Raw genomic sequence first — 16,623 nt, forward strand, 5'->3', positions numbered from 1 at the left:
CTGATAAACAGGTGGGCAATTTGTTGGATGCGCAGGTCATGTGACACTGTTTCAGGTTATCTATGCAAGGATTTACACTAACAGATGAGTAAGAAAGTGTTTTCTGTGGCCTTGTTAGAAAATACAAACTAATGTTCCATCTGCAGTAACAACAATGAAGTATAAGAGAAGAAATTTCTTCACCTCAAGCCAACAGCCTTAGTTTGGTTTCACTTATTTTTACAGGCATTACTTAAAAGCTGGTTGATTCACGACATCTTTACCTTAAAGCCTTTACACGAGGCCCACGTCGGTTGCTCTCCTCTGGTTCATCCTAGAAGTGACATTTGTACAAGGCCCAGCTCAGAGCTGCCCTTGTATTTTTTGCCTATTCACTCTCCTTTTTGTGCAAAAGCATTTGCTGTCCTTCGTGTCTGTATGAGGTTTCCTGTTGCATTTTAGCAATACATGGGCCTACTCTGTGACAGAGACAGAGCAGGCAGCTGCCGAGGGCACTGGAGCTCCAGGAGCTGCAACTTGTTTTATGACTATTTAGTTTATAAGTAACTTTGTTCTACAAGAAGCAAATGTTTTAATTTGCCTAGGGTTGCAAAATCTCTTGAACTGGCACTGGTCATATCAGTAACATCCTTGAAACCCATTTTATCTCATTTTAAATGCAAGGGGGAAAGAAATGCAACTGTCACAACTAAATTCATGCAGATAGTTTAAGCAAAAACCTTTAACAAGTTATTAGCAAGATCTGAATTGTTCTGTGTTAATGTAGAACTCCACATTGCTGAGAAAGATTATAGCAGTGCTGCAGGTTGATTGTTCCTCAACAACATAGATGAAAATAAAGACATGTTTGGCTGTGAAGTCAACATTATTTGTGAAAGATTGACATAGGGTGTCTGTCTGTGGTACTTATGTAGTCCCTGTCTACCAATATTTATAGCATTTATAAACAAATTGCACCTTGGAAGCAGTTGTTCTCCTTCCTTTGGCTTTAGATGGGTCTTGGGCAACTGACTTAGATGTCACCACTGCTTTTTGCATAGCAAAAGTTTGCACTGTGTGTACTTGGCCACTGCTAAGCAAGGGAACCAGGGAGTGAAGGGGAAGCCTTCTCCATCTCCACTCTCCAGAGTGGTTATTCTCTTATTCAGCAAGGTGCCCTAAAACATGTCACTCTATTAGAAATATAGTAGCATACCGAGTGTGCTCTGTGGATAGCGAGCTCACGCTGAGGCTGCCAAGGTTGCTGAGCTCACTGCTCACTGATTCAATTCTGGGGCAAGCAAATGCATCAGCATGTGTGTCACACACTCCATGTGCACATCAGAGCCCCTGTGTAGGCACGAGGGCAGCAAATGGGGGACACACTGCAGGCCACTGCTGTTGTGTGTCTCAAGCTGTGCCTTGGTGCTTTATTTCTTAAAAGTGTCATGATGGGTATCAGAGCTAGTCCTGTGAGTGAAGCTGCACACCGTTCTAGCTGAATTTATTACTTTTCTTTGCTTGGGTGAAGAAAATCCAGAAAAGAGAGATTTTCCTGGGGAGGTGAAGCTTGTGCAGTTTCAACCTCTCTGTGCATATATGAGGTTGTATTTATTTCTGCCTGTGTTTTTCCCTCCCAGTGTTTCAACTCCTTGTTCACTTCCAAACCTTTTTTTTGAACAAGGAGCAAGTCTCACAGGTATGACTTCCCTACCAGTTTTATGGAAGTGGGCAGCTGAGCAGAGCAGACAAGCATTATTAATGTGTCCACCGAGGGAAGAACTAATATGGAAGTTTGACCCTTATTAGGCATCAGAAAAACCATAGAAAACTAGGATTCATTTGGTTTCACTCGTACAGAACTGCTTTGTTTCTTCATTTGACCACTGAGCTGAAAAATCACGTAGTCATACAGTCCTAATTAATAGATGATCCCCAAAGGAAAGGAAAGAACATGGCTCAGAATTTATATAATTGTATATTTAAAGCTTTTTGTCGCTGAGTAACCTGTTGGTTGCTCTTGTGGTATGTGTTATTTCATATTATATGAAATATATTAAGGACAATTATATTAAGGGCAACTTAAAAGGCAGCATTGGTTGTTTGTCTTTAAATATATATATTATATGTTTTTTACTTTACATTTTTCCAATGTAAGATTGTGATCCATGCACATTTTAAATCATGATATGTGAGCACCATAGAAAATAATTTCTATTGTATTGTTCTTTGGCAAGAACCAAAAAACTGAAGTGCCAAGTTTTGCAGAATTTTAGTTGTCTGAAATTGGCGCATGAACCTTTGGCACTGAACTTTTTAGATACAATTTGTACACAGTTTTCTAGAACCAGGTGGCCAAAATTATTTTTCCATGCGGACTTTGTTGCAGTTTTATGCATTCAAACTCATTCTGAGGTGTAGTCTGCTGCTGAACATGCCCTTTAAATTATCATCTCAGTATATAACCTGCTGCTACCTGTTGGACAAACACAGGAGTAAATGAAGTCACAAGGAGCCAAGATAAGACCGGTGAGATTGTTTTATTTACAGCCCAGCATCTGCAAATACAGCCTGTGCTGAAGTGATTTAAGCTACAAGGAAAGCATGACTCGCAGCGTTAAGTACATCCAAGGCAATGAAAACTTTTGATGCCCATGCTAACAATTTCAAGCAGAAAGTTTTTACTTAGTTTATCAACCCATTAATGAATTTTCAGCCATTTCATCCTCTCTGTACAAAGTAATAGAATTTTTAACACTGGCTACTTTTGTACGGCAAGGATTTGGTTGCTTTGTTTCGGTCAAGTATTGCTCTGGGACATCAGCTTGGTCCTCCAACCTGTCAATCAGTTCAAGCAAGGACCAACCTGATGCTGAACAAGTTTGAGAAGTTTCTTTGCAAAGCCACTGTGGAAGGAATAGATCAGCTGAACTAACCCTGTTCTCTCCGTGTTTCTGACTCAGACAAATGAACAACTGTGCTTAAATGAGCATATGTATCTTTTAATCAAATATTTTTCAAATCTAAAATGTAATTTATCTCTGTATTTTTCTCAACTGCTTTCCTCAAAAAGGATTTTGAAAATGCTCTCTCTCTTCTTTTGCTCTTTTTTGACAAAACTTGCGCTAATGAGTCCAGTGTCTTCCACCAAAACTGAGTTCACTTGATATGATTCCTCACAAAAACAAGAAGTACAAAGAAGAAAAAGTGTATTTTGATGAATTGCTTCATGTTTATCTTTCTGAACCAAATTGTTTTATTCCTTTTTTGACTATTGCTCTATCCTGAGACAGGAATCTACTGACATCCCAGGATGTAAACTTGCAGGACTCCTGGGAAAGCAGTAAAGCAGCTGATTTATACCAGCTGAGCATATGGCCCGTTGTGTACAACACAGCACCAAGGGGAACAAGCGATGCTCCATCTTCTGCTTTTGGCAATCTTTCTTTTTCCTGTGCTTCCTGGGTTTTCTCTCTCCTCGCCAAACCCTTAATGTTACAGTAAATTTAAATGTAAATATTGTTTTGTTTCTGCAGTTAATAGTTGTAGGTCAAATCACTTTTCATTAGGCTTGTAAAGTGCTACATGAAGAGATGTGTACCCTAAGGTAATGGTTTGAGTTGTTTATATCTACTGTACATTTCCCCCAACATGATTTTGAATTGTATCCTGTTGTAATTAAATAGAAAACCCACCCTACTTCCTGTGTGTTGGTGGCACCGAGGTGATTTAAGTACTCGGGAGGCTCAACAATTAAAATCATTAAACAACGAGTAGTGAGCAAAACTGGAAATGTTAATAGCCTTAGTTTTATCTTTCCTTTTCTGGTCTTCATTAGAGAATGAAAGACTTCAAAGGAGACTGAGGAAAAAACCCTCTTTTAACTGCTTTCATGTTGTAGGATGGACAAAAAGAAGCAAATAACTAGATATGGCAATTTCTTTAAGAGATAGGCACAGAGAACTATAAAAGCTTACACACAGAAATATGAAGCAAGAAAGATAGTCAGATGTGGGCAATCTGATATCTGTTACTTTTTAGTGATCCTAACATGGGCACATGAGCAAAAATAGTTGTCATTATTTATGACCCAAACTAGTATTAGTACTATAGCAGATATCAATGAGAAAATCTAATTTTTTTTCGCATAGCATGATCAATTAAACTGAAAAAAGACAAAGTTTCTCTTTAGGGCTGACTTTATGAGTGGGATTTATTTTTATTTATGTGAGGCATGTGCTCTTTGGTTGTGCATACGTCACTGCAGTGAAAACGGGAATGTTGTGGGTGAGAGCAGAACTGGACCCAATTAATTAGGCAGGAGCTGCACACATACACCTAGAGGGAGGAATCCAGTCATTTGGGGTGAGTTGAAAGGAAGATGCAATGCTTGGTGTGGCTCCACCTAAAACTCACATTCAATTGCAGTTATTATGTCTCTTCCTCAGGAAGGAAAGCCAAAGTTGTTCCAAATCCCAGTCCCTTTAACATTTACAGGTCAGCAAAGTGCCCATGGAAGTGTAGTGCATGCCTTTTAAAAAGTACCTAAGGAACAAGCTGCACATGCTAAATTTGTACCTGAATTTCGATGTTGCACTTGAGAACAGTTTTCCTGGTACTGGTGCTTGGCATCTGTCAGTTGTGTTACTGATGCTGTTTCTTACTTGACGTGTTGGTGGGACAAACATATTAACTGAGAAGGTAGTAACCAGTGAATGAACTCCCATTTGCTGAGAGATAATCTGTCACTTTTGTTTCCAGCAGCCCATGTCGTCAGTGAAGATTTCCCTGACGCTGTAATGCCTGTCAGCTCCAGTAAGGCATGTGACCTTCACAAGGAGCTTGAAGATGAAGAGATTCCTCCATATATTGAACAGTTTGAGAGAGATATTCAGGATGACATAATTCTGCTTGGCAGGTTTTCACTGGAACAGGTCAGAGTTAAGAACTATAAGACAATTTTATCGCTTGCTTCATAACATGATGCTGGCTTGTTAACCTTGTACACCCCAATTCTATTTCTCTGCCTGGTGATACATATATTGAAAGAGGAAAGGATAACCATTGTCGTTGGCATGCTTTATGTGACTGGCACTTTGCTAAGATAACAGCAGGACCTTTATCTTTGTCTCCATTTCAATGTGAATAAAAATAGATTGCCTTCGTTGCTTCTTTCCTAAATAGTGGAGGATCTCTGACTGCTATGTAGTAATATTGCAATTGAGTTTCAATCAAGAGACTAAGTCTAGGACATCTCTCTCTGCCACATTTAACAGAGGCATATTCATCAGTGAGCAAGTTCAGATTGGAGCCCAGGGAGGATTTATGTAGCAATGTTCATTGTACAGAGGATAAGATAATTCCCTTGTTATAAATCTCTTATGTTTTTCAGGGTGGCAAAGGTTTTCTTTTTGTCATTTGTAGCATAAAGAGACAGGTTCTGGTTCATGTTGACAAAGGCACAAGTTTGCAAGGCTGAAATGATACTTGTGGGCACCTAATGACCATTTGTCCCTTTGAAAAATCTCATACTAAGACTAGAGGACAGGAAGAGAGATTAATTGATGAATCTATCATTTTTAATTAGTAACATGAGAACAGCGCACTGGCTCTGATGGGCTTAAAATAGGTTATCCAGTGACTGATGGTGATCTAAGCTTTCTTTTATTTTCAGGGGAAGTTCTTAGATTTTTTTTTTCCCACTGCAGAACTAAACCTTATCATTGCCTTCTGCATGATGGTGAGGGACACAATTCTCTTCCTTACTGCTTTCCTCTAAATCCTGTAGCTATATTTCATTCCTTCTGACTTTTTTATAACTGTGTGCATCATGCATGGAAGGTGGTATGGGTAATACTGTTCAGAGAACATGAAATAGAAGGGAAACGTGAGGGAAAAGGACTCGGATGGTACTAAGAACCTCATCTGCCTCAATGGACTGATGGAGTATGGTACTGGCAATAGGTGAACAGAAAGTGCTGCACCTTTCCAGGAGGTTACAATATATTGAGAGCTTGCACTTTAACTATGTTTGGACTATCCAGATGCTCCCAAATCTTCATGAGGCTCTGTTACACCTGAAGGAACACAATAGGTGTGTCAAAACTTTGTTTACCCTCCCTCTAAACATGGTCACATGGCTGATTATCTTACTTGGATTCTTTTTGGAGGTGCTCAGCAGAGTTTGTTTCCTAGGCAGAAGCAATATATCTGGTCACCCCAAAACAACATTCTGCTTTTTAACTGACAGCTACATATGTGGATTTATGTGTAATACAATATAATATTGCCTTCCTTCCTTATATTAGTCCAAAAGAAAGAAAATCATAATTTAATGTGATTGATTGAGATGGTCTACCATGAGTTTTCAGAGAGGGACTCATTCTTTACTTTGCAACAAAGAGGTCTTGAATGCCCACGTTTTCTGTCCATTCATCTCACACATCTCTAACTTCAGATTTTCATGCCCTCTCAAGGAATTTAGTCCCACTGACATGGTATTAGCTGTCATATGTGCATCCAGAAATACAGAGTGTAAGAAGAGGATCACTGTAAAATCTTTATCGTCTTCTAAATCACAGATCTATATGTCCATCCCTTCCTTGAAAGCCTACAGAAATGTGTATTCAGTCCCTTTGAACAGAACATGGAAGAGGTGACATTGGAAGTAGATGCTGCAAACGTCATGCCATTTTATTGGGTTTGTGTGGACAGGTTTTGGTGCTGGGGGCGGAGTGGGGGGTGCTACAGGGGTGGCTTCTGTGAGAAGCTGCCAGAAGCTTCCCCCACATCTAGCAGAGCCTATCCCTGGTGGCTTCAAGATGGACCCATCACTGGCCAAGGTTGGGCCAATTAGAAATGGTGGTAACACTGCTGTGAAAACATATTTAAAAAGAAAAAAGAAGGCAAGCTATCACACAGCTGTAATTGCAGCCAGAGAAAAGCAGAGTGAGAATGTGTGAGAGGAACAGCCCTGCAGACAGCAAGGTCAGTGGAGAAGGAGGGGGAGGAGGTATTCCAGGCGCCAGAGCAGAGATTCCCCTGCAGCCCAGGGTGCAGACCATGGTGAAGCCGCTGTCCCCCTGCTGCCCATGGAGGACCATGGGGATGCAGAGATCCACCCGCAGCCCGTGGAGGAGCCCCACGACAGAGCAGATGGATGCCTGAGAGGAGGCTGTGATCCTGTGGGAGGCCCATGCTGGGACATGGAGGTCCTGGCAGGAACCTGCAGACCCGTAGAGAGGAACCCATGCTGCAGCAGGTTTCCTGGTAGGACTTGTGATGTGGGGAACTGACACTGGAATAGCTTGTCCTTAAAGGACCACACTGTGTGAAAGAGTGACCCATACTGGAGCAGTTTGTGGAGAACTGTTGCCATGGGCTGGACTCATGCTGAAGATGTTCACGGAGAATTGTCTCCCATGGGAGGGACCCCATGCTAGAGCAGGGTTAGGACACTCCCTAAGCAGTGTCAGGAACATCCTGTGATATTCTGACAGTAACCCCCACTCCCCATGTCCCTGGGCTGCTGTAGGGAAGAGGTAGAGCTGGGAAGGAGGGAGGGCTGGAAGGAAAGCGTTTATAAGGCCTAATTTTTTTTCTCATTATCCTGCCCTGAATTTGTTAGTAATAAATTCAATTAACATTTCTAATTCTAGCCTGTTTTGCCAGTGATGGTCTTCAGTGAGTGATCTCTCCTGGTCCTTATCTCAACTCATGAACCCTTCATTACCTTCTCCCTCCCCTGACCTTCTGCAGAGGGGAGTGAGAGAGGGCTTTGGTGGGTACCTGGCATCCAGCCACGGTCAACCCACTACTGTCATATTGGTATTCAAAGACCTCTAGCAATAATGTGAGCATGCTAATTCTTGTTTAATTGATCTTCTTTATTCTTTAATGGACAACTTTACTCTTTGATCTGTGGGTATACCCTGCAGCACTGCAGCACTGATGCCTTTCCACAACCGCTACAGGTTCATTGTTAGATTGCTGCCATGGTCCTCAGAATCTGTTGCTGCCAACTTTGGGATGCTTCCAGCTTTTGTTGCTTGAATATATGTTTATTGGTTTGTAAAACTCTTTAATTTTGTGCATGGCATTTACTTCTTATTCAGTAGGAAAAAACCCTTCCCTTCTTTCTGCAGATTTAGTGAGTAGCAGATGTACTTTAGCCAGCATAATTTATGATTAGTTAATTTAATCTGCCATAATGACATAAAGTGAGCCTGAAACAAGCTTCTATCAATTTTGCCATTAGAGGTAGCATAATATTTTCAAATGTCTACAAAACTGAGCCATTAACCCTTGGGCTGAGTAAAGAAATCTAACAGACATCTCCCACACATTCCTTTGTTTTGACAATATAAAAAAAAAAAAAATGTGAGCCCAAGGGTTAAAAAGACCAGGTGAGAGTTTACAGTACATGAGATCGGTTTTATAGGTGAGGTTCAGAAACACACTGGAGTTGCTGCTGTTTCTTTTTAGGCTGCCAAATATTCTCTCCAATGAGGCTCCTGATTTACACTGGAGCATTGCTGGAAGCACTGGCATGAAAAGGATAGCTATGTATCAACTATCTATCCCTTAGTTTATTGTTTTTCTTTGCTTGTAACATTACAAAAAATGGGTTTAAACAGCAGCTCAGTGTGTGAGATGACCGTGATTGAAAGCTTTTGAAAGGGCAGATGCATTTTTCAAAATAATAGTTTTTGAAAAACGGGTTTATGATAGATTTTAGGTCTGGAACTTTAGGCTGTATTGTTCTTACTTCATATACTGTTTTGTAAATGCAAAAACTGAGAGTTGAGTTTGGCAAGAAATGCATAAGGGGAGATCTGCTAGATTCTTGTAAAGAAAGCATTAAGCATATGTCAATGTTCTGTTAACAAACACATTAAAGAATATTAAATTTGGAAAGCAGTGCTGTTTTGTGTAGGCTGCCATTTAGATCCAAGGATTTCAAAGACCCCAATGACATTAGCTTTCAATAAAAAAAAAAATAAATTCTGTTGCAAGAAAATCATAACTTGGGACTGTGTTGTGGTAGAAACTGAGCAGGTACAACCAAGGGTGGATATTCAGAGTGCCACAGAGTTCCACCCATAAGCATGTGTCCCTGCATTGTCTCATGCCAATTCAGGGACACATGCTTATGGGTGGAACCTGATCTTACAGGGCAGAGAAATATGCAAGGAAATACCTGAAATAATGCTGACTTACCACGTTTGCTTAAGGATTGGGTGCTCTCAAAACATGACAGACTGCTGAAGATGGAGGAAACAGCGTTGATTGGGGTGAGATTGCACTTGATGGGCTTTTGGCAACATAATCTTGCTATATGTTAATTTAAATGCCATAGAAATATACCAGCTCTAGGATTTTCAGCTGTTTCTGAACTGAGACAATAAAAGTGACTACTCGGTTTTATGTAGGTTCTCTCAAAAGAAAAAATAATAATGGGGTAACAGAAAGGATCAGTACTGCCTCACAAGCCAAGAATATATTTCTTGTTTGTCCACCCTCTTCCTGTAACTTGGTCTGAATTCTTTACCAGGGTAATTTGTTCACAGTCTCTGTCTCTCTCTACCAGTTTCAGCTGCTACATTTAGCCCTCTGTGCAGGGCATAGCACCTTGCAGGACTTGATCATCATCACTATATAATCAGTTTTGATCCATGACCTCAATGTGAATTACCCAAGAGCCTCTGAAAGTAAAGTGCAAGTTTTGCTCTTCGGTACCAGTGGTTGAGTTATAGCAGTAAGAAATGAGCTATTTGTTGCAGGTGGATAGTAATAAAATGTTGTCTTTCATCAAAAGATTTACGTTTTGGTTAAACAAAAGTTAGTGCCTCAGGGTATTAGATCTAATACTCTTACAGGGTCATTATCATCACTGCTCTGACTCCTTGCCAAGTCACAGAGATCAATTTATGTGATGATGGAGAGATCAGTTTGCCTTTCATTAACAGTGGATAGAACATGGGTAAAATTTGGTACTATGCAAGATGGTAAATTTACTCTCCACTCATAAATTTAACCAGTGGGATCAGACCTCAGTGATATAAAATACCAATGTGCATTTGCTTGCATGTTCTCTACCCCACTGAATAATACTGTCATAGAATCGTGTCATGGAATGATTTGGGTTGGAAGTGACCTGAAAGGTTGTTCATATCTTGATGATTCCTGCAGACCTCCCCTCATCAAAGCTTTAGCCTAGTAAGCATTGTACAGTCCATTCTGAGTATAATACTTGTGGGAATATGTGCACCTAAGAGCAGTGCAGAGTGGAAGGTGACTTTTCCTCAGCAGAAAACTACTTTTTGACATTTACCAAGACTTTAAATGAATGTCATGTGCAAATGAGTTGGGGTGGGGATTTTTTTCCTTGTTTGTTTGTTTTCTCTCTTTTTCTTTTCTTTTTTTTTTTTTTTTTTTCTTCTGGGGATTACAGGTCAAGAATACAAAAGCTGGCAATGTTTAATTTACACCATGTCTTAAAAGTGGGTGACTTCATTTTAGGCATGCTACCTATATGCTACACTCATTATTTGACTGTCAAAACATTTCTACAGTCAGTTACTGTAATGGTTTTCATTTCATTTGTGTGATATAGTAGGAATTATGGGTATGTTCTTTAGCACGTAATTTTCTTTTGAAATCTATCATTAGGCTGAGCTCATTGAATTCATTATAGTTCTACCAGGTAACCTGCTCTTAGACTTGTGAAAAAAAGTTTAAAAATCACTGAAACCTATGTTTGGGGGCAAAAACCAAAATGTGAACTTCCCAATGGCTGGGATATTGGGCTTCTGTCCCTTGGACTTCTGATTTTCTGCTTAGAGAGAGTCTGTGGCCCTCAGGTGTGTGTCAGCACCCACTCAGCAGACCCATAGTCTGATGTAGAAGCTGTATAAGTATCTAGGGGACTTCTCTACCCTGTAGGCTGGTAAACTGAGATTTCTAAATATCTTTATACTATCAGGCTTTCTCCTGCTTCCTCAGATGGAAGCCTGGGAACTTTCGAAATTTCTAAGGTTCCTACCTCATTGCTCCTGGACACTCAGATATGCACTTTTTTTTTTAAGAAGTGGGGGGATTAAAGGGGGAGCATGGAAATTAACAAAAACATAAACAAAATCATGGAAAATATGTGCTATATGTTTGTAAATAGTCTGTCAGAATACCCACAATATTGCTACAGCTGTTCTTTTAAATTGTAATACTTTTTTGATTGCATTGTTTGGGGATTATATGAGTTTCATTTAAGTAAATATTTAAACGGAAGTAATGAAATTCTTCCATATTTCCTATGTTTTTCACTAAAAATGAATTCACTTAGTTTTTACTGTGTCCCTTCACACTTTAAGATCAGAGGGGCAATTAAAGAACTGAAGTAATTCTTGATATTCTGTTGATGTGGAACAATGATTCCTACAGCTGCTATAAATGATGATACTGTATTTGCTGCTGCTTAAACTAATCTGACTGGTCAGCTCTCTGGCTCATTATCCAACTATAAACTCCAGTAAGGAAGTCCATTTCTATGGTTCAATAAACAGAAGCAATTGGAAAGATTCTTCAAAGAGAATTAGTGATTGACAAGTCCTGATGAAGTTTAAGAGACTTCATCAAGTATGGAACACCTGTTAAAAGAAACAGAACTCAGATGAGGATTGTAAGGAAAGAGTCAGCATTACTGACGAATAGAGGCACAAACCTGCAAAAAATAAGTACAATAAAACCAAATTTTTAATTGCTCATGTATTCTCCAGAATGATTTTTCCCCCAGGGTTGTTTGATTTGTATTTTTAATACGTTTGGAGCCAAACTGCAGTCACAGGTGTAGCTAAGTCTACCTTTGGTTAGCTTTTATGACAGGGGGACTCTTTAGCAGCATTAATAGACTACACAGATTTTGAGCTGCAGATAAAGGAATTGCTCTAAATGCTGGAACATTTTGCTTCTGCTGTCTTACAATAGAGCTGAATTTGCTGAGTGGAACCTGTGCTGTATTGTACATCTGACCTTTACTTCACAGAAAAGATTAATTCAGGTGAAGAAGAACCAGACCTCTGGAGCCTGTCTAGTCCAGCCTCCTGCTCTTGAGGTGTATTGGGTTTTTCATGTGTAACCTGACTTTTTAAGGGCTTTGGAGTTCACATCCGTTTGTTAGTGGGAAATATAACCAGGTAGTCTGTAAGTTGAGAGATGTTGAAATACTATGAAAGAGAGTGCAGTTGCATTACATGCATGCTTATTTATTTAGTGCAAAGCTGAAAAATTATCACTGTTGTTCAGCCTGCTGGCAACCTCTTAGCACACTTGGTTTCTCATTACTGTGCCAGACCCTTAAACAAGATGCAGTTTTCAGGACTAGGTGGTTATGATGAGAATATATAATAAAGTTAACATGTTCACTCAAAGGTATGTCAGCACAATATGATGTTATTATACAGTTGGTCATATCAGGATTCGAATCAGAGAAGGATCTCAGCTGAATATGTGAAACAATTTCTTTTCAGCAGACACATGGAGCAGGATGTGGGCTTGCAGGAGGAGGTCTGTTTGTTACAGAGAAAAATCATTGGGCAAAACAACTCATCATTGCCACTGTTGTATTTAAGACAATCATACAGCAAACTGTATTTAATGTGTTTTTTCCCTCTCTTTAATTTTCATATACTAATTGTAAGTGAATTTATCTCTTAATTATAATATGTTCAAATGTGTCTGCACACTTGAAACAGAAGATGATGCGAAAGGCAGTATAAATGGAAGTTATTGGATAAAGTTAAAGTCTTTACTTTTAGATTACAATTATAATGGAGGCAAATTTGTGAGGTAATGCTTTATTGACAGTCGAAAAAAAGAACAGGGACTCAGAAAGATGAAATAGACTGTAGCCTCTGACCTGAACATGATTTTTTTGGGCAGCTGTAACAAGCAAATTTGTTGCCATAACTCAAGTTTTCCCAATCAGCAAAACAGACCTAAAATCAGATACCTGCTTTGTGGAAGAGTAAGAGGATTAAAGGAGTAAAGTTTCATGAGGGACTTTGAAAAGGCTTTACAAATAATGAAAACATTCTGTGCTGAAATTGACAAACATTTTTAAATTGAAGATGAATGGGGGAAAACCACAAAAAAAGTTTCAATGCTTCCTATTGGTATTTCCTTTCAGTTTCCCTTCAGTTGTTTGTGTCCTGATTTGCTGTACGCATCCAGAAAATAGAAAGGTTGTAAAATGCTGGAGTTCACTACATGGCTTATGAACACTTTTTCATTGTTAAACTATTAATTTTAGATCTATAGATTGGCATAGTTCACTCTGGTTTTTACTGGCATCACTCATGCTACATAGCTTTATACTGGAGGAAATGTGTTCCCTAATAAATTGTGGTTAGTGTCTTCCATCATATCTTGTTAGCATATTCCATTATATCTTACTGTTTAGGCTAAAAGTGCCTGAATCTTCTCAGCAGCTGGTGATTTCTAAGCTAATCTGGAGCCACCTGAACTTGTGGAACTTTGACAGGCTAAGATGTTTCTGCTTAAAGTCTGTAAATCAGTGGCAAATGGCATTTCAGCATTACATATTTTCAGTTCTCGGCTATGGTAGTCAGACATTCTTAAAAATGGCCTTGCATTTGCTTACAACACTCTCTGGACTTTGATGAGGATACCAAAGGCTTATGACCTTAAAGCTACACCTTCTCAACTGTGAAATAGGAAGCATCTGAAGGAGTACCTGGTGGTTCTGAAGAAACTACAGGTGATCTCTCTGTGAACAGCAAGACAGAAATGAGAAGAGTGAGTTCTCTGTTTTGAGGCTGGAGAGGCAAAATTTTTGTTTTGCAGAAGTTGGGTAGCTCTGCAGCAGACATCCCTCCAGAGTTTTCTCACTGCATCTAAAGCAAAGTGATTCAAGTTCTTTTGATTTGTTAGTCCTATCAGCTTGAATCAAAACCCTGAATGAAAACATCTCTGAGTTTTGAGGAAATTCAGGTCCTTGTTTATCACACCTACTTTACAGCTGGATCTAGTTTCCATATCTGTTCAAAATTAGTGTCTTTGATATATATGTCTTATAAAAGCATTCACATTGGTAGCAGAATACTACTTTCCTCTGTTGACTGGTAGCTCAGTTAGCTGCATTGTTAGAGATAAAGCAGTGCTTTACAGGTTTATCAGAACGATCAGCCCATAATGTTACCACTAAATGTATCTGTATCACTCAGTGTAATAAGGCTGTAGCACGACTAAAGTAAATCTCACTTTGTGTTCTGCAGTATCGGTTTCAAAAGAGAGTTTGAATTCTGTTACAAAACACTCAATTGTCTAAGTTTTTAATTTAATTCTCATGAACAGAAAATTAATTTTCTATTTGAAAGGAAAGTCAATGAGGGTTTGCTTTGTCGTTTTTTCTCTTTCTCTTTAAAAAACATCTAAGAGTTCGTGGCACAGTTTTTGGCAAAGTGCACCATCGATAATGCTTCCAGATGTCCAGGGTTTGGCACAACTTTACTTTCTGGTTTGTGGCCATCTCTTTGACAAGGTCACACAAATTCCAACAGGTAATGGGGAGCGCAATTTTCAGAGCAGGTCTTATCCAGCTACTGGAGTCTTTGCTTTCAATGAAGGGCACTCATTTAACTTACCTCTCCATGCCTCCCTTCTGTGCCATCTCTCTATCGTTAACGTGGAGCAGATAAGCCCCTTAGAATTTCAATTTGCCTGAAAAGAATGTTAACTTTTCTTGCAATATTTTTTTTTGTTCATCTCAAATGTTTCTTCATTTTTTACTTATTTTGTGGTACAACAGTGCATTAGATATTGAAGTCACTGGGAGTGAATCTCCATGCAGCAGCCAGATTGTGAAGGAGGAGAACTAGGTGGCACCAGTGGGACTAGAGATCTGGGCTTTGTTTCTAGTCCTGCTAATAATTTGCTTGGTGAGCTCTCCCTTCTCCCATCCGTAAAAATGGAGTGGGCAGGATTTCCATCAATGAAAAACATTTTAGGATGGAGAGATGGAAATTTTAAGTTAAAGCTTTTATTTTGGCATCTGTTTACATCTAAAAAAAGACATAACTATCTGCACTGTGATGAACCAAAATATCTCAAGGACTGGAATGAAGGAGAAGGACCAGCTCTGCATGTGGGATTGCTGTGGGCAGCGAGGGCTGCTGGAGACCCCACAGGCTGTGTCTCCATGCTGTCTCTGCCGCACCCTGACCTGGTGCGGAAGATTTGCAGGAAGGTGGACCCCTACAGCACTGCTTGCATGGAGTATGAATTTCACCGAGGCCAGTGCTCTACTGGCTGTTTTAAATTGCAATGGGATAACAGGATTACAGCCTCCTCACCACAAGGCTGTAATACCAGTGCTAGGACTGACCAAAAAGGGGTGTGTGTGTGTAAATGTTTTCCCTAAATGCTTCATTTTTGCTGAACAATAAAAGCCAAATTGATTTTGGTTTAAAGCTTTGCTGAATTTTGTGGGCTTGTTTTCAAGAGGAAAGGATGTGTTTGGGTGGGGTTTTGTTTAATTTTTTTTCCAAATTGAAAAGTACTATACAACCAGGTCCTGCCATTTGTGAAGTAGTTTGACGCTGAAAATGGCCGGTCAGCACTGATTAGTAGTGTTGAGTCAGGTTCTTGTCTTTGTAGAAACAATGCGCACCATTGTGTGTGTCAAGGCTGAGCCCAGACTGAAAGACCTTTTCAAGTCCTGCTCTTGACCACAGGCTCTGCAATCAGCAGATAGGCATAGGCCACTTGTGTAATTGGACCTCAAGACCGATGAAGAAACCGAGAAAGACGTGTGAAGCAGCTGGCTCACAGCTAAAGCAGAGCCTGCTATTGGGATGGGGAGTAGGACAAAGTGGTGCTGTGATTGAGTCCTTCTGCTTTCAAACAACTCCCCGCTTTTCCCAGCACCTCCCAGGCCAGCAGTTTGCAGATTTTAGCCACTTATTTTCCGGAGGCGCCCGCAATGTCTATGCAGACTTGAAGCTAAACCACATTTCATGCCTTCTCATTGGGAACGCCCTTTGTCAACAATGGGTCGTTGTCACAGTCTAGACAATGCTGGTGTCATGATGAGAAACAAGCGTCTTACTATGTGTGCCATGGTATAAGCCATTGAGAAAAAACACTTGGTTTATTCCACTAAAGCTCTGATTCAAGGGATATTGCAGAAATGACTATTCCACATTAAAAAAAATTATATATATATATATGGGCTGTTCTGTTTTTGAAAACTTACACATTTTTTTCCTCTATTAAATTGCTTCCTGGTGATGGAAATGTCTGGGTTTTTTTTTTCTACTGCATCTACTTTCCTTTAGCTTGCACACCCCTGAGGTAATTAGTGTAGGTTAAAATTTACATAACTGACTTTGGGGTTTTGCAAATACGAAAGATGGAAATTTATTCAAAGTGGTGAATAATTCATTTTAAAGCAAGTTTCCTGTTTTTTTAATCATGTAGAAGATGTATTACAGACTCATAGAGGTTTTCAGAGTAGGACCTTAAGCACTGAATTTTTGATATATTTTTTTTTTTCTTAGTATAGGTAAAGAAATATTAACCATGACTCATTGCGCTTTTCCTGTTCAATAAGATTTGAATAAACTTAAC

The 16,623-nt window shown here is 39.6% G+C and overlaps 1 protein-coding gene across 6 annotated transcripts in view; it reads left to right on the forward strand.

Moving 5' to 3' along the window:
- LOC138106840 (orofacial cleft 1 candidate gene 1 protein homolog) overlaps window positions 1-5,066 on the forward strand; it is a 130,754-nt gene extending 125,688 nt beyond the window's left edge. For 4 of the 6 annotated variants that reach the window (XM_069008131.1, XM_069008136.1, XM_069008135.1 and 1 more), the window contains one exon: window positions 4,741-5,066. In XM_069008131.1, coding sequence (XP_068864232.1) covers window positions 4,741-4,958 — 218 coding nt within the window. In that variant the 3' untranslated portion in view covers window positions 4,959-5,066. Of the gene's footprint in view, window positions 1-225; window positions 305-4,740 lie in introns of those variants that run through there. The other 2 variants (XM_069008132.1, XM_069008133.1) reach the window with 2 other exon arrangements.
- Window positions 5,067-16,623: the final 11,557 nt, after the last annotated feature.

This window comes from Aphelocoma coerulescens, chromosome 2, assembly GCF_041296385.1.
Source record: "Aphelocoma coerulescens isolate FSJ_1873_10779 chromosome 2, UR_Acoe_1.0, whole genome shotgun sequence".
Taxonomy (NCBI): domain Eukaryota; kingdom Metazoa; phylum Chordata; class Aves; order Passeriformes; family Corvidae; genus Aphelocoma; species Aphelocoma coerulescens.